Genomic DNA, 27,102 nt, shown 5'->3' with positions numbered 1-27,102 from the left:
GATACTGCATGTAGTATTTGTAAGGCTGAAGTTTCGGTTGCATTAGTGCAGTTTTCTTTTTTCATAAGTTTGGCCATGGCACTGATAATAAGATCAGTTCTTCATCTCCTAGTTATTTCCTTGATCAGTTTCGTGGTTCTTCAGCAGGAAAGTGATGCTGAAGAAGTACTAATGCTTCAAAAACCACGATTGATTAATTGCAAATTTGATAAAATATATCAATTGGGTGACTCATTTGCAGATACAGGCAACTGCATCAGAGAGAGAATTTGTGGAGCTCATACTGTATGTGGAAGATTTCCTTATGGAATGAATTTTTTTCAGAATGCAACTGGACGTTGTTCTAATGGCATGCTCATGATTGATTTCATAGGTTTGATATATACTTCATTCTCTGTCACTATTGACGTGTTTTTCAGATTTAACTACATATAAATATCGTATGTGGAATTATTTATTTAGTCTAGAAAATAATCAGACAACCTGCTCTAACAAATGTACTAATCAGTCACATGCCTTTTTATCCGCGGATGTAGAATTAGTGGAACTAGTCTTAGAGTTTAAGTTATATCAGTGAAAGTTAACAAAAAAATATATGTATATAAAATCATGAGAATGATGATTGCCGATTCTATTTAACTAACTCAATAAAAGAAGAAGCTCTGCCTAAAGAAGTCCTCAAAGTTTTAAATTTTAGTTCTGCCAAAAATTAATTATTAATTATAATTATGATTTTATCTTACATGAATTCATTATGAATTAGCAAGTTTTACGCTATCTGGATACCGTAATTGTCCTCCTTTATGCTAGCTTGGGACAGCCAATGTACGCGATCTCACAGAGGCGGAGTTAGGACTGAGGCATAGTTGTTGTTGTTATTGACATAAAATGCATTTATGAAGGGTTAAAAATTAATGTCAACTCATATTACAATTTCGGATTTTTATATATCAAATTCTTTTAATGCAAATGTATGATCCATAAATCGCACACACTATATAATATATATATTATCAAATTCTTTTAATGCAAATGTATGATCCATAAATCACATTCCATCAAAATTATGGTAGAATTTAATTTGTTTAATAGATCTAAATATTAGAAAAAAATATTAATATTAATTTTTAAAATAAATTTATTTGTTGAAGGAAAAAATTAGTTTTTTAAATGTATAAAAGTGGATATGTCAACCAATTTCAACTCTGTGGGCAATTAACTTCACATGATTACTCCATAATTTTTATGTTGTTAGGTGCTTTTATTAGATTTATTCTAAAACGTTAATAGTGTTTCTCTACTTTCAGAATATATAATTTAAAAATTGACATATAATAGATAACTAAATCGATAGTTTTCAAAAGTAAGTCTATGTGTCCAAAGACAAAAAAAATCCCCGTCGATTTTCAATAAATAAATTTTTTGGCATTATTTCTATTTTTAACTTTTATAAATGTTGAGTTTGTGTCTTGAGATAGAAACATAGTCATATTCGTAAAATAAATTATATGTCTATGATTTTACGTGAGGGATTAAATTTTTAAAAGTTAAAGATCACTTTTCTATATGGAAGAAATATATTGATAACGGTAATGACACGCTAATAGTTAATTCACCCAAATTGAAATAACTAATATATTTATATAAATTAAATTTTTTTGACTTTAAATTCCTAAATATTAGGAGTTTTTATATAGTCCAAATAAGGAAAGACATAAAAGCCAAGATTTTATTTAATTTTTAAGTCTTAAATATTATGAAAATGAGTAAATGACGATTTTGTCTAATGTAAAATCAAAATTTAAAGGGTAAAAAAAAATGAATATCATCTTGCTAGGGACCTTCGTGGTTTTAATATAGTATAAATAGAGGTCAAGAGATGGTTGATGGTTCATAATTTCAACTTCAAGGGATAGTATATTTTCTGAGGTCTTTTTCCTTTGTATTTGAAGTAAAATGATTACCATATATAAAAAATGGGACAATATGCAATATAATGCTTACTTGCTCATATGGCCTTATGAATTTTAGCTAACATATACTGATATTGTAAAAAAAATTACACCATCATTAAATTTTAAGTTGTGATAGTAGGTTATGTATCATTTTTGCTTGGTTACTTATTAATAACTTATCATAGAAATATATTTATAACTATTTTTTAAATGATTTGAATTTTGTTTTCGCTATTAGTGCGTAGAATTTATTTAAACACGTACTCTACTCGTGCATTCAAACCTTTTACCAACGGACTGCATCCCAATTTATCCTCTCAATAGGTGTAACACTGATTGTGCTGTATATGCTTTCTTTTCTTTTTCACACAGCGCTGGAGTCTGGTCTTCCGCTCCTAAATCCCATCAAGGATCAAAATGCAAATTTTAGACATGGTGCAAATTTTGCAGTAGCAGGAGCTACTGCTTTACCATCTGAAATTCTGGAAAATATGAAGATGGTTAATCCATCAACCAATAGTTCATTAAGTGTGCAACTTGATTGGATGTCTTCTCATTTCGAAACCACCTGCTATACTGGTAATTAAATAATTAATTTGCTAAATACTTCCAAGTTCCTAGGAAATATGTAATTAATAATGTAATCTAATCTAACGGAAGTTGAATTGATGAATAGTTTTTTTGTCGTTCTTGCTTGCTAGATTGCCCAGAAAAATTGAATAAGTCTCTTTTCCTAGTTGGAGAAATAGGAGGAAATGAATGCACTCATGGCTTATTGGAAGGTAAGACGATAGAAGAGTCGCGAAGAATGGTGCCAGAAGTTGTCGAGGCCATCATTCATGGTGTTAGAGTGAGTTTTTGATTTTATACGGTATTTAATTTTTATTTTTTATGCGCCCATCCTACTAGTGATTTATTTACTTATACTAGTGTATATACCCCGCGCGATGCGCGGATCGATTCAAAGAAAAAAAGAGCAAAGAGAGATAACAAAAACATATGCATATTGCAAATTAATTTTAGCAATTGCGACCAAAATAATTAAAATAAAAGATAAATATTTATTATTATCAAGGGCCACCGACCGATCCCAAGCGGCTCTTTAAAAGAAGGCCTGAGCATGAAATATTTGATTTTCTTTTTGATTGGTAAAATATTTATTCCTCATTATGAGTTATAAGTAATAATAATAATAATAATAATAATAATAATAATAATAATAATAATAATAATAATAATAATAATAATAATAATAATGATAAAAAAAATTAATTTCTTGGTAACGCGAAAAATCAACTAACTTATTTAGCTTTGCTAATTTATCCAATGACTTGCCACTAACTTTTAATAAGCTACCTGGCAAAAAAAAAAACGGACACCAAAAAAATACTCCTACTAATCCATAAGGAGTTAAAGTATGCTTCTAGATTAGTTGATTAATAAATCGACCAACTTACTTGAATTACCATCAATAGAGTTTTCAAGAACCTCAATTATCAGGAGGTTAAATTGGATAAGAACTACTTAATTATAGTCTGTTGTATTGAAGGATATAGTATGTTCTGAATCTTGTAACCAAAAAAGCTGCTAGTGGCATATGGAGGCTATTCAATATCAAAGAATAGATGTAATTTACCGGAGAAGATGAATCTCTAGTTAATTATCCAACATTGACAATTGTCTTTCCGATCATTTCTTCATCAAGGATATCGACTAACGCTGAAAGAATAGTACTTGTTTGGAAGAAATACTCTGCAATTTGTAGAAAGCAAAAAACGTGATTAAAGGACAAATACTATAAGACTTCATTTGTAATCTAGTCTAGAATATAAGATTTACATCACCTTCGTCTATGTGAAATACTAAAAACATGAAGCAAATGAATTGCTTTAATAGAAGTCAGCAATTACTGCTACAACCACAATATCTTAAATAAGGAATGTATAGTTACAGCCTACATGATCAAATGTATATCATAATAAGCAATTCCTCTTGCAGGAAAAAAAAATCAAAAGAAAAAAGTAAACATAAGCTTTAAGCAGGAAGTTAAATTCTTAAATCTTATTGATCGAATACTCTGTTTCAACTATCATTCACTATTAATTATTGAATACTTATGTTAGAAGTTAGAACAATTATAAATTAAGAGGCGTAAAACAATAGAAGATTTTAAGTCAAACAGCTCCTATAAGTATTTAATGTTTGAAGAATAATGATATTTCCATGTAGCTTCAAACCTTTGAACTTCGCGCCTTTCTTACGGCTAGACGTTTCTTAATAGTAGCAGTACAATCTTAATCCCTGTATAGATTTCATTTCTATTATCAGTCCTTAAGTTGCAAGATGAAAAGCTAAGCTAAGGAAAACCATTATCAAAGAGGAGTTAAAACACAACAAATTTGCTTCAAAAAGTTAATTAGGAGAAGTATGTCTAATGAATGCTATAATATTTTTGTACTGCTTCTACTGATTAAAAAGAAAAAAAAAGGCAACCCTCTTTTGTACTGTTTTACTTAGTAATAGTAATGATGCAAGCCAAAAAAGAAAAGAGATTCACAAAGAACACCTAAAAGTAACTAATTTTAGAATAAAAAGTAATACTTTTAGTACCTATACAAATCAAGAATTGGACTATACATAAGTATTTCCGAAGTAGCTATAATAAAATGTCATGCTGGCTTGTAGTAAAGTGACTCTGCAAACCAAGATATTCTTGTATATGTTTGTAAGAAGATAAAGAGAATGAGAAAGAATGATGCAATTTTGCCTTTAAAAGGTTAGTTAGGAGAATTTTGTCCAATGACTACTATATATAAAATTTTTGTACTTCTACATATCACAAGAAAAAAGAAAGAAAATAAAGAGGAAAAAAGCAACTCTCTTTTGTACTGTTTCACACATCTGAAAAAAATAACAACAGGTTTCTCAATTAAGCATAATGATGATAAGTTTTTCTATCAAACAGATATCTAAAACAATCTAAAAATATCAGTGCACCAAAGTTAAGCAACATTCAAGAGATTACTCCACAAATTAAAAAGGACCTGAGAAATAGTCATAGGTTTCATGAATTGCTAGCAGTCATATTACCATCATATTGATAAATATGCTAACGAACTGAGACCAAACATGCCTTGTCCAGCATTCATGATCTTTTATTTTGATCTATCAGTAGTACAATTTGTGGTGTTTTCATGTTATCTGGCCTTGTCCAGCATTCATGATCTTTTATTAGATCTCCAGCGTTAAAAAAATGCACAATTCAATGTTTAACATTTAACAAACATATGTTTCTCGAGAAACTTAGAATAAAATTAATTCTCAATATTCTTGAAAACTATTGTGACTAACATGGATATAGAAGCAATTATGCTTGGAACTGGATTTCAAGAAATAACCAGTGCCACATTTGATGCCAGATTGAAAAATATTTAGTTCCCCAGGAGCTTGGAGCTGTGATTGATAAGCGATAGTATTACTCCTATTATATGTTTTTTTTAATAAAATTCTTTCTAAGTAATATTTCATACCTAGTAGCGGTCAATGAATGGAAATGATGGTTGGTAATCCATATTCTTTCAAGTCCACAATTTAATTGAATTGATTGACTGCAAATATAGATAGACAATTTAACAAATAAAGTACATGTGACTAAGCTGCAACAGGATATATCAATGTAAAGTACATTTGGAAGAATGCTTACCTCATTCAACTTTATCTTTCTCTGTAGCATGAGCAACTATATACTGAGTATGTACACTGAACTTGTCATTGTTGCTACTCATTTGATACTTACTCATTCAAAACTTCTATCCTCTAAATTTTGGATAACTTCTTTATACACTACATTTGTAGCTTCATTTGCTACTTTCCCATCTTCATCATAACATAAGATCTTCAACCCTTTTCTACTTGTTACTCTTGAAAGTGCAACGTATAGTTGTCCATGAGTAAACACTGGCTTCTTAAAAAATAATCCCACATTACATAATGATTGACCTTGACTTTTATTGATGGTCATGGCAAAAGATAGAATGACTGGAAATTGCCTTCTTTGGAACTTAAAAGGAATTCTTGCATCAGATGGAGTAAGTGTCATTCTTGGTATAAAAACTTTGTCTCCAGCCATTTTTCCTGATAATACTTTGGCTTCAATTACCCGATTTCCAAGTCTTGTGACGATCAATCTTGTACCATTACACAATCCCGACGATTGTCTATATTTCTTAACAACATCACAAGAACACCTACCTTCAAAGTGATAGAGTGATTTGGAATACCTGAACATTTAATACTATTTAGGAATTCAGGTGTATGTACATGTTCCAAAGATGTAAATGCATGATCAGACATACAAATTGTATTTGAACTTAAATATGATTTATCTTGGCTATTGTTGAGAGAAACCATGTAATCATTCACCGATTCCACCATTTGAAGAGTTGGTGCAAGAATTGCTCTTTCTTGAAGGTATTTTATATCTGTGAAATGTCTCAAGAAATCAGAATATGTACTTTCTATAATTCCAGATATTGGATCATCACAATTATGTATGAGAAGATCGTCGGGTATTTCTACTTTCTCAATGTCATCAATGGAACATCCAATCTTTCCATCACCTATTGCCAAGATCCAATCAGAAAATTGTTTAAATCATCCAAATCTGCACCAGATCTATTTTCTTGCAATCTCATATTTGTTGTTAGCTTTAAAACCTGACAGTGGGGCCACAAATATGAAGAATTTAGAGTTGTTTTAACAATCTCTTGCCTAGTACCTTTTGTAATTACAGGCAAGATTTGTCTAAAGCCACCTCCAAGAACAATTGTTTTACCTCCAAATGGCCGATCTAAATTTGACGGATCTTTAAATCTTAGAATATCTCTAAGAGTTTGATCAAGAACTTCAAAACAGTATTTATGCATCATTGGTGCCTCATACCAAATGATCAATTTTGCCTTCACAATCAACTTTGCTAAAGGACTACCTTGTTTTATATTGCATGTTGAATCTTCAGTTGGATTTAGAGGGATCGCAAATCTTGAATGTGCAGTTTGACCTCCTGGTAACAAAAGAGAAGCAATACTACTTGAAGCAACATTTATCACTATATCGCCTTTAGATCGTACGCCAAAAGACAATGTTTTCCAGATAAAAGTTTTTCCAGTTCCTCCATGATCATATAAAAAGAATAACCCTCCTTTGTCTTCATTCACTGCAGATATGATTTTATCATAAATAGACTTCTGCTCGACTGTTAATTTCATTACTAATTGTTCATGCTCTTGTGTCAAAGAGCGCCTATTATAGCGCAATTACTCATTAATTAGTCTGTTAGCACCATCAAATTCTTCCTCATTGTAATATGGTCTTGGCATTGTCGAAAAATCGTTAAAGCTTTTTCCACAACTTTTTAAAATCTTGTCCAGCTTTTTCAAGCAACGATTTTTCAATTCATCATCTGTTAACTGTGCCGCTGCATGACATAAAAATGTTAAAGTTCAAAATAAAATATATACTCATATTTAAAACTCAACCATGTAGTTTTATGTATATATAAGTTGTTTGCTTTTGCATACAAATTATTAATTTGTTATAGAATAACATGTCTAAGCATAAATCTGGAGTACTATATTTTAGTTCTTTTAACTATATGTATTACAATAACTCAAAAGAAAAGGCTGAAATTTGTGATGTCGTTTAGAACATATAAAAACAAAATGTAGCGAGAAAAAATCGGTATTATAAAATTAATGAAATTGACTTTATCAATAGTTAAAAACAGAGAGTGGTCTTCATCTATATGAATACCAAATTAAAAAAGTAGAATATTATAGAAGTTATGAAGTATTAATATTTCTTCCTTGTTTAACATATAGCACTAAAAAAAATTAATCTAATAATTTTATCTTTTAATACCTGGATTACTCAATAATGTTCTTTCTTCACGAAGAATAACTTCTGACAATAACTCCCACGATGATTGCCAAACAATTTCTGGTCGTGACATTGAATTTGATAACAATAACATGACAAATAACTGTCTTAGATAAGATGGCATGCCCCAAGTACTTGCCTCCTTTATAGCATCAACATACTCTTTATCGTCATCCAACAACCCAAGTGCATAACATGCATCTCTAAAAGTAAGATAGTCATGATTGTTAATTCTTCTAAGTTGTTCATATGAAGTTGGACCTTTGATTACATTCAACAACAATCTAAGATAATATATCTCTTCACTTCCAGGAGTAACAAAGAAAATCCTCCCAATAGAAAATCCAGATTTTCTCCTCTTTTCCCATTTTTTTAATTTTTGGTTCCACCAAAATTTAAGAGGGAATTCTGCGTAAGTCAAATCTCTTGCTTCCGAAATTTTTTTGTTTGCCTCAAACCATCCCAAAAGCATTGATTCCTTCACAGTTGGTCTATTGGCAACATTATCAATTGGATCATCATCAGAAAAAATATTATTTTGTTCATTTGGAAGATGGAATGATAGTCTTTCCACTGATGGTTCTCTATGGTGAATAGGAAACTTAAATATTCTCCAAGTAGCTTCACATGGGGATATGTAGCGACAATCATAATACATGTTGATTTCATCAACGGTTGATGAACCATTGTCATGAGTACTTTGAGAAAAAGCAGCAGTTGCACGATCATGACCTTTATTGACATACTTAAATAAATATTTAATGGATCTTGTTTGATTGCACCACTCAACATTGATATGAGCGCCATATTTTAATAATAAAAAGCGATTGTGTGGCTTCACATGGGATATGCATATCAATACCATTTTTCATAATTGTTCTACCATTATCCCTTCTTCTATAAACAGGATACCCTTCTTCATCAACCGTTGTGGCCTCAACAAACTTTTTAGGAAAGTGCTTTGTACATCTACCATTCAGCATGCAAGGAGAAGATTTCCTAGCAGAACCACATGGGTCATGCATCATTAAATTTTTAACGGCATTGTAATAATTAGGATCATCCACTTTATCTAGTATTTCTGCCGAAATTATTCTATCAATATCTGACGCAGATGGAAATTTATTATGCTCGTGAAGAAAAAGTAAGATATGAGCATGAGGTAGTCCTCGTTTTTGGAACTCAATGGTATAAATCACTGCATTGGAAATTAAGCAAGTTTATTAAAAAAACAATTATCTGATTCATATAAATTATCATCTTTATTTAAAATAAATTGTAAATGTTGTGTACCTGCTTTTACTTGTCCAAAAACTTGATTATCTCTCAAATCCTTTATTAAGTGGTCCAATTTGATTTTGAACACCGTACTTAAAATGTCTGGACGATCTTCAGGATTCAAGTTTCTGCTCTCCACAAATCTAGTAATCTCTGGCCACTTAGGATTGCAAGTAAATGTGATAAAAAGATCAGGGTACCCGGCCCATTTACATATTGTCATAGCATCTTGATAATTCTGAACCATATATCGTGCACCCCCTGTAAAGCTTGAAGGTAGAATTATCTTTTTACCTTGGGATGAAAGATCGATGTCACCATGCAAAATAGCATCTACTAGGACTTTATAAGAATCAACTCTTAATTGCTTTTGATGAGTCCTGAAAACTTTAACCGAGAAGATTTTATCATTGTATAACCATCAACTAAAAATTGCTGAAATAATCTTCCTGAAGACACAATGGTGGGAACTTCATCTTTTCTTTCCTGAATTCTATAAGCGAAAAATTCTCGCATGCTAACACATTGCCTTCCTCTCGATGATTTATCGCCATGACTTAAAGGAATATCCTCTCTGTATCCATCTTGACCATAAGGAAAAAGCAAAGGATATTGTAGTCCTAAATATGCAGCATTTAGTTCATTTATCCTTTGTAGCTATCCAATTGTGTTTCTATATTGATATCACGATCACTTCCAGAAACTTCAAAATCACCAACCACCAAAGCAGCTACTTCTGGTATTGTTGGTAAGTTGTATCTTCTACCATCAGTACCTCTTTTCCCTATTAATCTGAGCTTAACATTGGAGTCTATATTCTCCTGGAATCGATCTCTGACCATCCTAAATGTCTTTGCCAAAACATTATTGTCATCAAACATTTGTTTTAGATCAGAAACAATTTTAGCATGAAGTTTATTAATATCTTGGCCACGACTAAAAAAAAGATATCAATAAAAGTTTTTAAATTAAATGTTATTTGCATAGTATTATATAATAAAGGTATAAGTCTAACCTGAAAGCATTGATTCTATTTGTAACTTCATTCTCTGTGTCATATATATATAACTGTATATATATATATAACTGTGCAAATTTTGGTGTAGATCCTTTAGGAGGTAGTAAACTCCCAATTTGATGATAGTTTTAACCACATAATCTGAACGTTCTTGGCCCTCTTTTCTGGTTGATAGAGACATCAACCTTACCCCCCATTGACGTAAATGAGAAGATAGAGTTATAACTCCTAATATTTTCTCGAAAATGGCTACTTTTAGGACCTATATTAAAACCATTGCAAAATGATAAATGTGAATATAAGACGATATGAACATGTTGATATTAAAAGTTATAATTCCTCTAACCTGATCCAAATAAAAGTTGTTTTAAAACTTCAGGAGGCTTCTTAAGATTTGGAAGCTTTATTTTTCCACGATCACAACACATTGTGAATATAGGTTTTTTTGAGTTGTAATGCTTGCGGATTCTTTCTTCATACCAAAAAAGAGCACCGCACTTTTTGCATTCATATGTAGCATCTCCTATGTCCCAGTAATCTATACTTGCAATAATATACAAAGTCAAAGACAGAGATTATTGATTTATTTTATCCAACTACATTGAGTGAATAAGGAGTATCTGATAAGTACCTTCAGTGTAAATTTCGTCACATTCAACATCCACATCTAAGAAAAGTATTAGTTAAATCAATTAATAGGGATGGATTGTTAATATATACATCTATGTTTGTGAATATAGATTCTTTCTTTAATAATAACAGAAAAGTGCAAAGATATGGTTGTCATACCTGGATACTCTTCATCATCTTCATATCCTATGTTATTTGGAAACTGCCCTGTTACATGTATAATTTGTAAGTGTATATTGATCTAAGACTATTACTACTCCTACTTCTACTCCCCTGATCATCCATAGGCTCTCCTAGAGAAGCTTCCCTTTATTGCACACTCTACTTGTAGTCTATACAGACATACTAAGTTGTCTAGTCAGTTAAGACTTCAATGGAACACTGCCATTCTTTTTAATTTACTACGATTCATAAACATTAGAGGACGAGATGCGCAAGTTGAATCCAGAATTCAAGTATTGGTAAAGACAACTCAACAATCTCCATTATTACATCAAGATGATACAGTGCGTTAACGTACAGTTTTTTGACATATACTCCTAAACTTACAACTTTTAGTTGCCAGTTCACTTCTTAGTAATACTATCATTCTGAAAAAAATAGTTCCTATATTACGGGTGTTAGAACTTGAAACAATGCCAAAATATTTCTCTTGAAGATAGTCAATTAAGTAACTTCAGATTCACATAGCCACATCTAGTATAAGGTCATTATTTAAAGGTAAACCAATATCTCATAGAAACATACAGAATGACAGTGTTGTTTATTGCAACGCCGATTTCTAGTAAGAGAGTTGCAGTATTTAATTTTCATTAATCTTAACATTGTATTTTACTTTTAACTAATAACAATATGAATTTCAAATGCTTACCTTGCATTATTGGAGTTTCATTTAAATCTGGCAGAGAATTATGCATTTGCACATCTACAATGTAGTAGGATTGTTAGTATTAATTGAAAGAGTTCCTATTAAATAATAATTTTTTTAACTTTTGATATACTTTAGACGAAAAATTAATATGAGAATCAAACTTTTAATACCTTTTTCAGTTGGAGTGCCATTTAAATCAGGCAATATGTTGTCACTGTATGCACCTATGATGAGAATGTATAATTTTAAAAGTAATACAGATAGAATAAAATAAGTCAACAAAAAATGTATACAATAAAGGTGTTAAATAGATAACACCATTGAGGAACTAACCTTGCCATACAGGAATTGTATTTAAATCGGGGGAGAAGATAATTTATTTGCATGTCTGCACAATGAGTTTTATATGCATCATTAGTTGTAGAACTATTAATTAACTTGGCCAAACATTATAGTAAGAATAAATTATGATAAAGTAAGTTGTAACAACACAACTAATATATTAAATAGATGATATTTTGACTCACCATTTGTTATATCGGACAAAGGAGGAACTCTTTCTTCACTTCCGACAGAATAGTTTGTATTATTGGAAGGTTCAATATGATGTATTCTCATGTCTACAAAATAATGTTTAATATGCATCATTAGTTATATAACTAATAATTAACTAAACCAAACATTCAAATAAGAATAAATTTTAGTAAAATATAAAAATATAAAATGCAGAATTTTGAAGGAGGAAACTTCAGAGGCAATAATATGCACAACTTTCCTAATGATCAGTGAAACAGAGAACTAACAAAATATAAGCTATATAAATTTTTCGTTCCTTTTAGCTGTTCTTGTTGAACCGGTACCTCTAACCCTTTTCTTCCTTTGAACCACATGTTTTTCATCCTTCGGACTAAATTATTTTTATGTATTCTCACATCAAAACAGAATGAAGCACAAAAATTGAAGACACCAGAAGATTATTATTAGAAAATCTATAATCTCATAAAACAACAGATGCTAAAATTCAGAGCAATTATAAATTACACAAGGTAGAAGATGATAGGAAAAGAAATTTGGCGACAAAATAAACTTAAGCAGATATTTAGATGATCAAGATTTCCTCAAAGACCAGCAAAAATTGCTACCGCATCTAGCACACGAGTCCAAAGGAATGCATGATTTTGGATATAAATTCAAGAATAAATCAATTATCTTAAAATTTAGTCTCAGTACATGAATATGGAGTAGAAATAACCTAACACTATAGTTCCACTCCCTTCTGTAATTTGCAACTATTGAATTGCAAACGTTAGAACTCGATTACTGTTGAACTTCTTCAACCAACTTCATGTTGTCAAGTCCTTTTAGAAGCTAAATTTATATGAATACTTCTATCTACTCTTTTACAGTAGATGTTTCACTATAAAGACTTCATAACTTAAACCAGAATTTTATCTACTACTTATAAGCTTGCAATAAAAAAAATATAAAAAGTATTTCAGATATGATAATGCTAATCAAAGAACATACCTTTGGTAACAAAGTTTTTTTTGCGCCTTTTCTGATTCTGTATGGTGTATTTGCTTGGTATAGAAAGTGGGATTTTTTGATTTTCCATGGAGAAGGATCTGAGAAGCTAGATTTAGTATGCCCTTTTGAAAGAGTTTAGAAGAAAGATGAATTGTATTGATGATCGTTATTCTATAGCATCAATTAGTGCATCTCGAGTAAGCTGATAATTTGCAATATGTTCATCTATTGAAGGCCTAAGCTCTCTAATTTTTTTTTCTCTGTCCTTTCGTTCAGCCCTTCGATCTCTTAACTTATTTCGTATCGCCCTTGGGACATTCCTGATAACTTCAGGCTTTGAGTCAGAATCATTATAGGAATAAATGTTGCGACGACGTACCCTTCTACGTTGTCCCATTCGTTGAATTTGAGAACTCGTAGTTGGAGTCATTTGAATGTGTCCTTGTTCAGCCATATTTGAAATAGGACTAAGGAAACAATAAGAATCACTACAACGTCTCATTGTGATAACATATTTGAACATATTGATGGATTTATACAACTATTTTAAAAGCCATTGTCAACTGAATGAAGGACAAACATCAGTAGTGGATATAAAGCTTCCTTGGTTGAGCATCGACAGGCAATAAAAATAAACAAAAGTTTGCTGAAGCTCTTTCGAATATTAAAGGAGATGAGAAGAAATTGCGAGACAAATTCTATAATTCTGAAAATTAAAAGGAAAAGTACAAACTTTATAAGTTTCAGCAATTCTGGACATGTAACAACTCAGTTAAAAACAGAAACCACATTATGCTAAATTCTAATATGAGTATTTAGCTACGCAGCGTAATTTAAGTCAGTATACTAATAAGATGACAACACAAATACAGTTGTACATAATAAATTCCAGTAGATCACATAAAATTTAGTATATTTATGTCCATGATACTATCCTATATTGCAACAAAAAACAGTAATTAAATTGGAAAAAACATTTTTCCAAATCTGTTATTCCAAAAAGACACTCTGTAAGAAAAAAATTGGGAAAATAAAAGAGCATCTTTAACCAACAATTATGTAAATCGTAAATCTGCAAACAGTGGATTAAACTTCATAACGTTGTTATTGGGCGAAAATTTAAAGACTTGAGACTATCGTGATTTTGCAGAAAATTTGTTACGTAATATTGTCGGAGTCTCCTCTGTTTTTCTTTGTTCTTTCACCTTTTCTTGTTTTAACGCCTCCCTTATTATGTCCTTTTATTATATCATGTGATTAGTATAGTGGGGAAGTGGTTATAGTGGGGCAGTGTGGATGATTTGTGAAGGGAGATGTGAAGTAGAGGGTTGAAACATGAGGATTGTTGGGTGGGAGTGGGAAAACGTGGGGGGTATATGATAAGAAAAAGAACTGCATATTCAAAATGGTGAACTGAAGGGTTTTGAAGGCTACTCCTATTTTTGAGGTAGCTGGCGCATTTTTCAAATAAAATGATTTAATAATTTAAAAAATTAAAAATAAGAAAACTGGAGAGAAGTTTGAACGGTTTACTCATGAAAAATTGGAACCGGTTATTATTTCTAATAGTAACTTCCTAATGATTAATTACTTATTTGAATTGAGTAAATAACTACCCCTTCTTCAAATAATAGATATTTAAATATTTTAATTTAAAATTTAAAACTAATTAATAACAAATTAACTAAGTTTTGTCCTAAAAAAGAACACATGGCATTCTCTTACGCTGCCACTTGGCATAATCTCAAAGTGATGCCTTGTGCTCAACTAAGAGTTTGGCTAGTTTTATTCTGAATTTATGTGTCCATTATGTTGTATTAAGCTCAATTGTTACAATTCTTAGTTGCCTATCCAAAAGAAAAGGTTACATTTTGTTCATTTATCTGGTTTAAATATGATAAATATTTTTTCTTGGTGTTTTGTATTTTGGATGAATAAAATAAGCAACTGTGAATGCAAAAAGTCACTATCTTTACTTTTACCCTCATTCAAGCTATTGGCCTGGCTCGTTGTTGTATACATGTGCTGCCATTGAATTTCTTGAAACAGATTCTCCTATTTCCACCATAATTTTTCTTGGTGTCACGAGGAACTTAGAGTATCTCTAACTCTAAGTTGATTTTACAAAATATGGTCCTATCAAGTAATAGCAAAATAATTAAAACTACTAAGTAGAATTTAGATCCAGTAGCCTTAAGATCGATACTGATTGTAACGACTCCAACGCTCTCACCCGACCTAAGAAAATATACCTGTCATGAAGAGAATAAATTTGTTCCTTCTTTCGAGTCATGTAGAATTATTATTAATATTTCAGCAAACTTAGCACTTTATGGAAAGTAGTTCAGTCATTTAGTTGAAATGTTCGTCAACTAACTTTATGATCCATCCCTGGAGGAAGATGCAAGCTATCAATGGTTAACATAAAAATCTATCAAAAAAATGAGATAATTTAACTAACATTAATTCAAGATTGTGGACTGTCTTACGTATTTATATAGGAAAATTTTAACAACTGAAATAACCATGAACTGATTCAAATATCTTGTCCATACAGATGAAAATACCAAATTAACTAAACAGGAAAAGTTCAATACCAAGAAAGACATGAAATGATTCAAACATGTTGTTCATAACTAATAAAACTAATAAACTAACTAATAAGACAGTTCTTAGTTTCTACAACTCGTACATATGCAAACAACGTATGCTATCTTCTTCTTTTTTAAATACTCTCTTGATCTTATTTTCCGATAACCGTGCATTCGAATCTTCTTCAACCACTGCTACAGGATTAGTTAAACTATCTTGGCAGGTGTATGTGCAACGTCGATCAACTCATTATCTTCAGTAGAATCCTACATATTTAAAACACAAAAACATGTGAAAATCAATACTTAATCTAAAGTTGTTGTTGCTTTATTATTTTATAACTTGCAAATCATTAAATTAAAAGAATGAATTATGTAAAATAATATTTATAATGAGTTGTAAAATCACCGTGATTTTGTTATCTTCCTGAATGACTTCGTTATTATTGAAATCTGGATCCTACAAAGAAATGTGTATCATAATTAAAATTTAATGCAATCACAAATAGGAAAACTGATAAAAATTGAGTATAGAAACATACTTTGAACGTCTCTTCTTGTGGAGAAGGAATATATTTCTTTATAATTTCCTCGTCGTCAGTAAGTCTAATAACTCTTAAGACTACATCTTTATTCTGATTATTGGAACTGTTAACCTCAACTTTAAACATGACCCTTTTTTCAACAATATTTTCTATCTCCATTGGACATGAAGAGTCGTCTGCAGCACCAGAAGTCTAACAAAAAGATATAATGATTCTGGTTAATAGAAGCTACAACAACAAAAGTAAAAAATAAATGTAATACGGTGTACACATTTTGTTTGTTCCTTATAAGAATATTGTAAAAAAGACGATGCTTCAATTCTAATAGTAACTATGTTTTTAAGCATAAGCTAAATGCGAGGAATAATACACTAAATAAAGCTATTAATATAAAAAGACTAAAGTAGAAGATGGGAAACTAAAATGAAAGCATAAGTTTTCTGATGCAAAATGCCTCTTTGTTCATTAACAATTCCTGAATTTTGTCGCCAAACTCCAACCATTTTAATAATATTTTGTAACATCATATTCAGCAACATCGTCATCAGAGATGGAACCATTTTTTCTTGTTGTTTGTTAATCACTATCTTATAAAGATTGAATAGGTAGTGTTAATGTCAAAATTATTCTAGATTTCATACAATACTTGTAAACAAAAGTAGATTTGCTTGAGTCTATGTTGCTTTTTATGTGTTTAGCTGCAAAAGAACAAACCTAGATTTTAAAGAACTTCAAAACAAAATGAATCTTTAGGGGTAAGATAAAAACAGAACTTAACCTTAACTACAATATCTTAACTTTAGCGAAACTCAAGGACACCCAAAAACAGAGAAATATTGTCATACTTTTAAAGTTCAAACTTCTCAAGTAAATCTAATAAGAGCAAAGGCATACAAATTTAGCAATAAGTTTATTTGAAATTTAAAAATCATATCTTAATCACTTTGTAACTTAAACTTAAAAGAACTTTGACGTTTGGTTAAGTTAAAGTTCTTTCAAGTACATCAGTCCTCACATGCATATAGACACAAAGTGAACTACCCCATCAATAAAACGGGAAGGAGATGCAGGGGAATGGATCAGGTACCACTTCTTTCAACGTTGATGCTCTTATTTTTCTGAGCAATTGTATTATACCTCAAATTCAACATCCTTTAAATCATTTGCTGACTTTTCGATAATCTTAGTTGCATCCTTATCCCCTAACAACAAAGAAATTATACCGGTGCAATCCATCACTTTAACTTGTAGCCTGTACCTGGAAAGAGTTTGTATTTTTAAAATCATATAATAGTAAAGAAAGTATAAATTATAGTCATACCTATGAATGACAGATTGAATCTGCTCGCATTTTTTACAATAGAATTTATTCCCCGCTTTTTCTAGTTTCTTTGAGCAATTTTTGCATGCTAAATAGCACCATCCACGGTCTAATTCAACGTGTACAATAGTTGCTACAACCCAGTAATTTCCTGGCTGCGCATAAAAATTATATATACAATTGTTATGTAGAGAAAGATGAGATAAGTAATTAAAAAGTAAAAAAAAAAGTAGGTACTGACATGGTTACGGTCACCCAAATCCTCAACATTTTTAACTTCAATACTTCCAGATGCTAGCTCATTAGCAACAGAGCGAGTTTTGTGAGATGAAATTTGAGTAATTCTTTGTGAGCTTTCTCCACGCACAAAAACCATTATGTTTCATTTTTTAACTTGAGATACGTTAATAAATTGTAAGACTAAAATTTAGGATGAAATAGACTTAAATTTAGCCCAACTTATAGAGACCTGGAGCAAAAGTCAACAACTTGAGGAAGATTTGAATTGATCCAAAGCTTCGATGCGTGCCAAGTGTTCTTCACCGAATATTGTTCTGCACACTTAATGATAGGACCAAACCTGTTGTTGCATGTGAAAGTAGACAAAACAAAAGAAACAAAAATCAAAAAGAGATGAAAATATGATGTAAGCGCTTACATCGACATTCTTGTGATGTAAGCGCTTACCTCAGCATTCTTATGATGTAAGCGCTTACATCGACATTCTTATGATGTAAGCGCTTACCTCGGCAGGGCATTCAAATGCTTATAAATAGGGGTCTACATTTTCATTTGTAGAACATCCCAAAACTTCTTCTATCTCTCTTCAATTAATAAAGAGCTATTCTTTGTGTGGCCGTGGAGTAGACAAAAATTGCCGAACCACGTAAATCTTGTCTTGTCTTGTCTTGTGTAATTTATTGTTTCTCTCCTAAATATCCTTTTCCTTCTATTATCTTGACATGCTTCCTTAACAACTGGTATCAAAGCACAGACAGTGTAATTCTGGTAGAAAAGTACAGTATTGGTGCAGGTACGATTCACAAGAATAGTGCGACACTATTGATCATCGTTACTATTCACAAGCACTATTCACATAAATTGTTTTTGTGAAAAATGGCATCGGAAGAAGGGAAGGTTAAGATTGACAAGTTCAATGGCAAAGATTTTGGATTTTGGAAAATGCAAATAGAGGACTATTTGTACCAGAAAAAATTACACTTACCTCTGACCGAGGTGAAACCGGAGACTATGTCCAAAGCGGATTGGGATCTATTAGATTGTCAAGCTCTTGGTGTGATTCGTTTGACGCTAACACGAAATGTGGCATTTAACATCATTAACGAGAAGACCACTGCAGGCCTGATGAAGGCGTTATCAAATATGTATGAGAAGCCATCTACTTCAAATAAAGTCTATTTGATGCGTCGATTGTTCAACTTAAAAATGATAGAAGGTGGATCAGTCACGGAACATATCAATGAGTTTAATACAATATTAACTCAGTTGAGTTCTGTTAATATAACAATTGATGACGAAATCAGGGCTTTGATTCTACTATCATCTCTACCGGAGAGTTGGTCTGCAACAGTAACTACAGTTAGCAGTTCATCGGGAAGTACCAAACTCAAATTGAATGATATTAGAGACTTGGTTCTAAGCGAAGATATTCGCCGAAGAGAATCAAGTGATTCCCTAGGATCTGCTTTTAGTACCGAAAGCAGGGGGAAAATCAACCAAAGAGGACAGATTTATGGTCGTGGCAGATCAAAGTCAAGGAGAAGAGGACAATCCAAAAATCGCAAGGACATTACTTGTTGGAATTGCGATAAAAAGGGTCACTACACTAGTCAATGTAGAGAACCAAAGAAGAATAAGGAAGAAAATTTTGCAAATGTAATTGTTGAACAAGTCGGTGATGCACTAATTTGTTGTGCAGACAGTCCAGTCGAATCTTGGATTCTGGACTCAGGTGCATCCTTTCACTCTACATCATGCAAAGAATTATTGCATAATTATATTGCTGGAAAATTTGGGAAAGTTTATCTAGCAGACGGTGAACCTCTCGACATTGCCGGAAAAGGTGAAGTTCATATAAAGACTTCACAAGGCACGCTATGGAAATTGTAAAATGTACGACATGTTCCTGGACTCAAGAAAAATCTGATATTTTTGGGTCAGATTGACGATGAAGGATATACAACAACATTCGGCAACGGATCGTGGAAGATAACCAAAGGGAATTTGATTGTGGCACGAGGCTTCAAAAGGGGAACACTGTATGCAACTGCAATAGAAAGAGATACTATAGCAACAGTTGATCATGGTCGTGATACAACATTGTGGCACCGGAGGCTCGGGCATATGAGTGAGAAGGGAATGAAGCTTTTGGCATCCAAAAAGAAGTTGTCAAACCTAAAACATGTTGAATTAGGTTTGTGCAAAGATTGCATTTGCGGGAAACAAAAGAGAGTTAGTTTCTCAAAGGTGGGAAGGACGCCAAAGAAAGAGAAGCTGGAACTAGTGCATACAAATGTGTGGGGACCAGCTCCTGTAACCTCTCTAGGAGGCTCACGCTATTATGTCACCTTCATTGATGATTCCACAAGAAAGGTATGGGTTTATTTTCTGAAAAATAAATCTAATGTATTTGTTACCTTTAAAAGATGGAAAGCTGAAGTTGAAAATCAGACAAGTCTAAAGTTAAAATGTCTGAAGTCTGACAATGGAGGAGAGTATGATAGACAAGAGTTCAAAGCATTTTGCTCGGAGAATGGGATCAGAATGATCAAGACAGTTCCTGGAACACCAGAACAAAATGGTATTGCTGAGAGGATGAACATAACCCTGAATGAACGAGCCAGAAATATGAGAATACATTCTGGATTGCCGAAGTATTTTTGGGTTGAGGCTGTTAACACGACAGCTTACCTCATAAACAGGGGACCCTCTGTACCGCTGAATTTTGAAATTCCTGAGGAGGTATAGACAGGAAAGGAGGTAACTCTCTCACATCTGAAAATTTTTAGTTGTGTTGCTTATGTGCATGTAAACTCTAATGATAGAGATAAGCTTGATCCTAAGCAAAGAAATGTTTCTTTATTGGCTATGGTGATGATAATTTTGGTTATCGATTTTGGGATGATCAGAATAGAAAGATCCTAAGACACAGGAATGTCACATTTAATAAAAATGTGATGTACAAGGACAAGCTTGAAGTAGAACCAACCAACACCAGCAAACAGACAATGTCTGAAACAGTTGAGTTAGAAGAAATCTCAGAAAATGAAGTAGCTAGAGGGATTACAACTGATTCTGAAATTGAAGATGAAGAACCAGAAGCCGAATTTGAAGAAGAACTAGAAGCCGAACCTGAAGCGGAACCAGAGATAGAATCAAATCCAGAACCAAATCTGGAATCAGGACCTGAATCAAATTCGGATTCTGTTACTCATGAACCTACATTGAAGAGATCTAAAAGAGTCACGAATGCTCCAGATAGATTAACTCTCTCTCTCTCTTCACTATTTACTTCTTACTGATGCTGGAGAACCAGAGCATTTTGTTGAAGCAATGTAGGTGATAGACTCTGATAAATGGAAGCTAGCCATGAAAGAAGAGATGAATTCTCTTTAAAAGAATAAAACAAGGATACTTACGGAGTTACCAAAAGGAAAGAAGGCATTGCAGAACAAGTGGTTGTACAGAGTCAAGGAAGAGCATGATGGTAAGAAGAGATACAAAGCAAGATTAGTAGTAAAAGGCTTTCAGCAGAAGGAAGGAATTGACTACACCAAGATCTTCTCCCTTGTAGTCAAATTAACTACTATCAGGTTGGTGCTAAGTATCGTAGCTGCAGAAAATTTGCATTTGGAGCAGCTAGATGTTAAAACTACTTTCTTGCATGGTGACCTTGAAGAAGACATCTACATGAAGCAACCTGAAGGTTTTCAAGTTTCTGGTAAAGAAAACCTTGTGTGTAAGTTGAAGAAGAGTTTGTATGGTTTGAAACAAGCTCCCAGACAATGGTACAAGAAATTTGATGGATTCATGCATAAAAGTGGTTTCACACGATGTGAGATGGACCATTGTTGTTATATCAAAAATCTTGATGAATCCTATATCATTTTATTGTTGTACGTTGATGATATGTTAATTGCATGATCTAGCATAAATGAGATCAACTTGGTTAAACAACAACTGGCGGAGGAGTTTGAAATGAAAGACTTAGGACCATCTAAGCAAATGCTTGGGATGAGGATTAGCAGAAACAGGTCAGAAGGAACCTTAAAGTTGTCTCAAGAAAAGTACATACAGAAGGTACTAAGCAGGTTCAGTCTTCATGATGCAAAGACCAGAAACACTCCACTTGGAAGCCATCTAAATCTGTCAAAGGACCAATCACCTAAGACAGATGAAGAAAAGAAGTACATGTCCAAAGTTCTGTATGCTTCAGCAGTAGGAAGTTTGATGTATGTTATGGTTTACACTAGACCTGACATAGCCCATACAGTTAGAATTGTCAGTAGATACATGTCAGATCCAGGAAAGAAGCATTGGGAAGGTGTAAAATGGATATTGCGATATCTCAAAGGCACTTCAGGTATGGCACTTTGTTTTAAAAAGAGCAATATTATCTTACAAGGTTTTGCTGATGCAAATTTAGGTGGCGATCTAGATAGTCGAAAAAGTACCACGGGCTACGTGTTCACCTTGGGTGGTACTGCTGTTAGTTGGATGTCCTGACTTCAGAAAAGTGTTGCTCTATCTACCACTGAAGCAGAGTACATGGCAATCTCAGAAGCTGGAAAAGAGATGATTTGGCTCAAGAATTTTCTTAAAGAGCTAGGTAAAGAGCAGGACAATTGTGAGCTTTTCAGCGATAGCCAGAGTGCAATTCATCTTGCCAAGAATCCAGTGTTTCATGCAAGATCGAAGCATATCCAGTTGAGGTATCATCATATCCGAGAGTTGATAAATGAAGGAACTCTTTCCCTACAGAAGATACCAGGATCAAAGAACCCGTTAGACATGTTGACCAAAGTTGTCGGTGTTGACAAACTGAGGTTGTGCGCTGCCTCAGTTAGCCTTCAAGACTGATAGATAAAGTATTTATCTTTGGTAATTGATATATTAGCTGAATCTTTTTACAGAGTATCAACGAAGAGCAGTAAAAAAAACAAATGGTCCGAGTAGCAGAGAAAGATCAGATGGTCCTTTTACTTTCCCTCACCAATGTTGTCTTGTAAGACTGTGATTGTATCTACATTGATTCCAACACTGAATTATAAGGTGAAGGCCTTCCACATTGATGGAACAATTCTTGTTTTTACTGCAAAAATGTGGATTGTACCACATGATATATATAATCAAGTACAGAGCGAAAACTAATGTGTGTATTCATGTTTTTCCTCATTTAAGACATTGGATATCTCGTTAAAGTTGCCTTATTCGAAGGAATAATTTAGTGTTATTCCATTATGTTTTTTATTTTATCTAATACTCTTAAGAAAAAAAATAGAGTAAAATGACAGGTAATGTTGCAAAGAAATAACAAAGTTTCATTAATTTTAAAAATTAAAGGTAGTTGTACAGACGGCTCTCCCACTCAGATTCAAATTTAACAACATAAACTCAAAAAGGTTCACTTGGCCAAACCTCGTGATAAATGTCAGTTAAAATTCTACCTAAAGGTTGTCCAAGTGAATCTACTAAAATTGCTAAGGCTTCCCAATCAGATAGTATAATTTTGTCTATAGCATCAATTAGTGCATCTCGAGTAAGTTGATAATTTGCAATATGTTCATCTATTGAAGGCCTAAGCTCTCTAAATTTTTTTCTCTGTCCCTTCGTTCAGCCCTTCGATCTCTTAACTTATTTTGTATCGCCCTTGGGACATTCCTGATAACTTCAGGCTTTGAGTCAGAATCATTATAGGAATAAATGTTGCGACGACGTACCCTTCTACGTTGTCCCATTCGTTGAATTTGAGAACTCGTAGTTGGAGTCATTTGAATGTGTCCTTGTTCAGCCATATTTGAAATAGGACTAAGGAAACAATAAGAATCGCTACAACATCTCATTGTGATAACATAGGACATGCATATTATTTGAACATATTGATGGATTTATACAACTATTTATAAGATATTGTCAACTGAATGAAGGACAAACATCAGTAGTGGATATAAAGCTTCCTTGGTTGAGCATCGACATGCAATAAAAATAAACAAAAGTTTGCTGAAGCTCTTTCGAATATTAAAGGAGATGAGAAGAAATTGCGAGACAAATTCTGTGATTCTGAAAATTAAAAGGAAAAGTACAAACTTTATAAGTTTCAGCAATTCTGGACATGTAACAGCTCAGTTAAAAACAGAAACCACATTATGCTAAATTCCAATATGAGTATTTAGCTACGCAGCCTAATTTAAGTCAGTATACTAATAAGATGACAACATAAATACAGTTGTACATAATAAATTCCAGTAGATCACATAAAATTTAGTATATTCATGTCCATGATACTATCCTATATTACAACAAAAAAAAAGTAATTAAATTGAAAAAACAGTTTTCCAAATCTGTTATTCCAAAAAGACACTCTGTAAGAAAAAAATTGGGAAAATAAAAGAGCATCTTTAACCAATAATTATGTAAATCGTAAATCTGCAAACAGTGGATTAAACTTCATACCGTTGTTATTGGGCGAAAATTTAAAGACTTGAGGCTATCGTGATTTTGCAGAAAAATTTGTTACGTAATATTGTCGGAGTCTCTTCTGTTTTTCTTTGTTCTCTCACCTTTTCTTGTTTTAACGTCTCCCTTATTATGTCCTTTTATAATATCATGTGATTAGTATAGTGGAGAAGTGGTTATAGTGGGTAACTGGGGATGATCTGTGAAGGGAGATGTGAAGTAGAGGGTTGAAACGTGAGGATTGTTGGGTGGGAGTGGGAAAACGTGGGGGGTATATGATAAGAGAAAGAACTGCATATTCAAAATGGTGAACTGAAGGGTTTTGAAGGCTACTCATATTTTTGAGGAAGTCGGCGCATTTTTTCAAATAAAATGATTTAATAATTGAAAAAAATTTAAAAATAAGAAAACTGAAGAGAAGTTGGAACGGTTTACTCATGAGAAATTGGAACCGGTTATTATTTCTAATAGTAACTTCCTAATGATTAATTACTTATTTGAATTGAGTAAATAACTACCCCTTCTTCAAATAATAGATATTTAAATATTTTAATTTAAAATTTAAAACTAATTAAGAACAAATGAACTAAGTTTTGTCCTAAAAAAGAACACATGGCATTCTCCTACGCTGCCACTTGGCATAATCTCAGGGCTGACTTTCTTCCTTTTAAGTAAATATAGATACCCAGTATCTCTCTTCTATTTTATCGATGTGAAATTTGCCTAGATTGTCACTTTATATATTTATTACCTATTGATCTGTTTATCTCTTTCAGAGGGTGATTACTTTGGGGGCTACTCGAATTGTAGTCCCTGGCAATTTCCCAAGTGGTTGTTTTCCAATTATCCTAACCAAATTCATGACGGACAATTCAAGTGCTTACGATGAGCACCATTGCTTGAAAGATTTCAATAATTTAGTAATCTTCTTCAATGATCATTTGCGACAAGCCATTCAAGAGTTAAAGAAAGAGTACCCAAACATTACACTCATTTATGGTGACTACTACAATGCCTATATATGGCTTTTACAAAATGCCGTCAGTCTTGGTAAGTGATGCTAAAAATACGTACTCCTCATTCTTATGTGTTTATAAGAAAGTATATGTATTTACAAACTTTTTTTTTCAGGATTTGACAAAAACTCTCTACAGAAAGCTTGTTGTGGAATAGGAGGAGGAGACTATAATTTTGACATACATAATATTAAAAACTGTGGTGCTCCAGGAGTCTCGGTGTGTGTTGACCCGAGTGCTTACATCAGCTGGGATGGAATTCATTTGACACAAGAAGCATACAGTTGGTTGGCAAAATGGCTAATTGGTAATATGTTACCCCAATTGAATTGCCAAGCTTAAGTGTATGAACCAGAACGCATATTCAAAATAAGCGCTCTTTCTGTTTACACAGCGCAATGCTGATTTAAGCCATTGTCACGTGCCGATTGATGATATTATTGAAGCCCTATTGAAATGGCAAGTGCATTAAATTAATCAACATTACTCTCCTGAATATTATTCTTTTTATTCTCTAATTCTCTCAATATGAATAAATCAACTAGCAAGTGCGTGCTTTCTTTTTGTATGTTTTGACTATTTGTGTGTTTCATATTATTAAGGGGTCGTGTCCAAAGTTCAGACGTGCCTAGAAATCAAATTTAATATTATTTTATTTCTTTATTCTCTTGATATAACCTTCTTCCCTTGATAAATTTTACCTTACAAATCAATTAGTAAGTCAACCAGGAGCAACTATTTTAGGGCTAATTCACTCAACTTTCATCTTATTGTACTAATTAGTATAAATATTTTAAGAAAAGAAGTGCGTGTGAACAGTATAAAGTGTGAACGTGTGAACAGCATAGAGTGTTCTCAAATTTTCATATGGCGTTATAAAAAATTGTGCCATGTGAAGTCAGTCGTATCAATCAATTAAGCCCGAGAACATTAAACTCTCAATGTTTAGATTATATAGATTATTTTAAATATCAATGGGAAATATTTTTATTGTTCAAGAAAAAAATTATAAATTATTTATAGGAGTAAGAAAAAAGAGGTGACTTTCTTGAACGTGTATTATACACAATACTCTTTAAAATATTAGTGTATCATGCAAGCAAATTTTACTGTCATTTAGGTAAGCCGATTATATTATTATTACTATATATATTTTATTATTTATTTACTTAGTATTATTATTATTAAAATATTTTCATCGTGAGCTTTCTGTAGAAAAAAAAAACTATACTAACAAACTTGTTATTCGAGATTGCATGTGTAGAATTTAGACCGTAAATACTAAATTAGGAGGCTTACCGGGTTCTCCTTTGAGGACGGGATCTGCAACCATTGCAATTTATCTTACCGGTCATAGAAAATCCTCACGAAGCGAATGAATTTCATTTGTCCCCAACCTACTATTCATCTCTACGATGCAGAGAATGAATCCTCTGGGGTTGCCTCCCTATCATAATTAATTAAACCTTCTAAAATGAACTTTAGGTGTGCCATATTTAACAACAAATAGCTATGGCCCTCATGGTTAAGTCTAGAAGTGAATAAATCGAGGTGTGCCGTGCCAAACAAAAATTTTAATTGCATGGCCCTCGTTTAATCAATTGTGTTTTGTCCTTAGAAATCGAGGCGTGCTATCTAGTGGAATTCTCATGGCCCTCGCAAAGTTGCAAACGCTAGTTGCTTTAAGCGCATTATTTTAATAACTTTTACCTTCCTA

General features: G+C 32.5%; 1 protein-coding gene across 2 annotated transcripts; it reads left to right on the top strand.

The window, feature by feature from the left end:
- Positions 1–25,951, top strand: LOC107785815 (acetylajmalan esterase 2-like). 2 transcript variants are annotated; one of them, XM_075217668.1, is made up of 5 exons: positions 1–373; positions 2,328–2,534; positions 2,693–2,805; positions 25,146–25,419; positions 25,501–25,951. In XM_075217668.1, the coding sequence occupies exons 1-5, from the start codon at positions 76–78 to the stop codon at positions 25,725–25,727; spliced, it is 1,119 nt and encodes a 372-aa protein (XP_075073769.1). In that variant the 5' UTR covers positions 1–75; the 3' UTR covers positions 25,728–25,951. The 2 variants fall into 2 exon arrangements, with proteins under 2 accessions (XP_075073769.1, XP_075073768.1); XM_075217667.1 differs by having other exon boundaries at positions 2–373; positions 2,657–2,805.
- Positions 25,952–27,102: the final 1,151 nt, after the last annotated feature.

The sequence above is a fragment of the Nicotiana tabacum genome, chromosome 7 (assembly GCF_000715075.1).
Source record: "Nicotiana tabacum cultivar K326 chromosome 7, ASM71507v2, whole genome shotgun sequence".
Classification (NCBI taxonomy): Eukaryota; Viridiplantae; Streptophyta; class Magnoliopsida; order Solanales; family Solanaceae; genus Nicotiana; species Nicotiana tabacum.
This window is presented reverse-complemented; position numbering and strand designations above follow the sequence as displayed.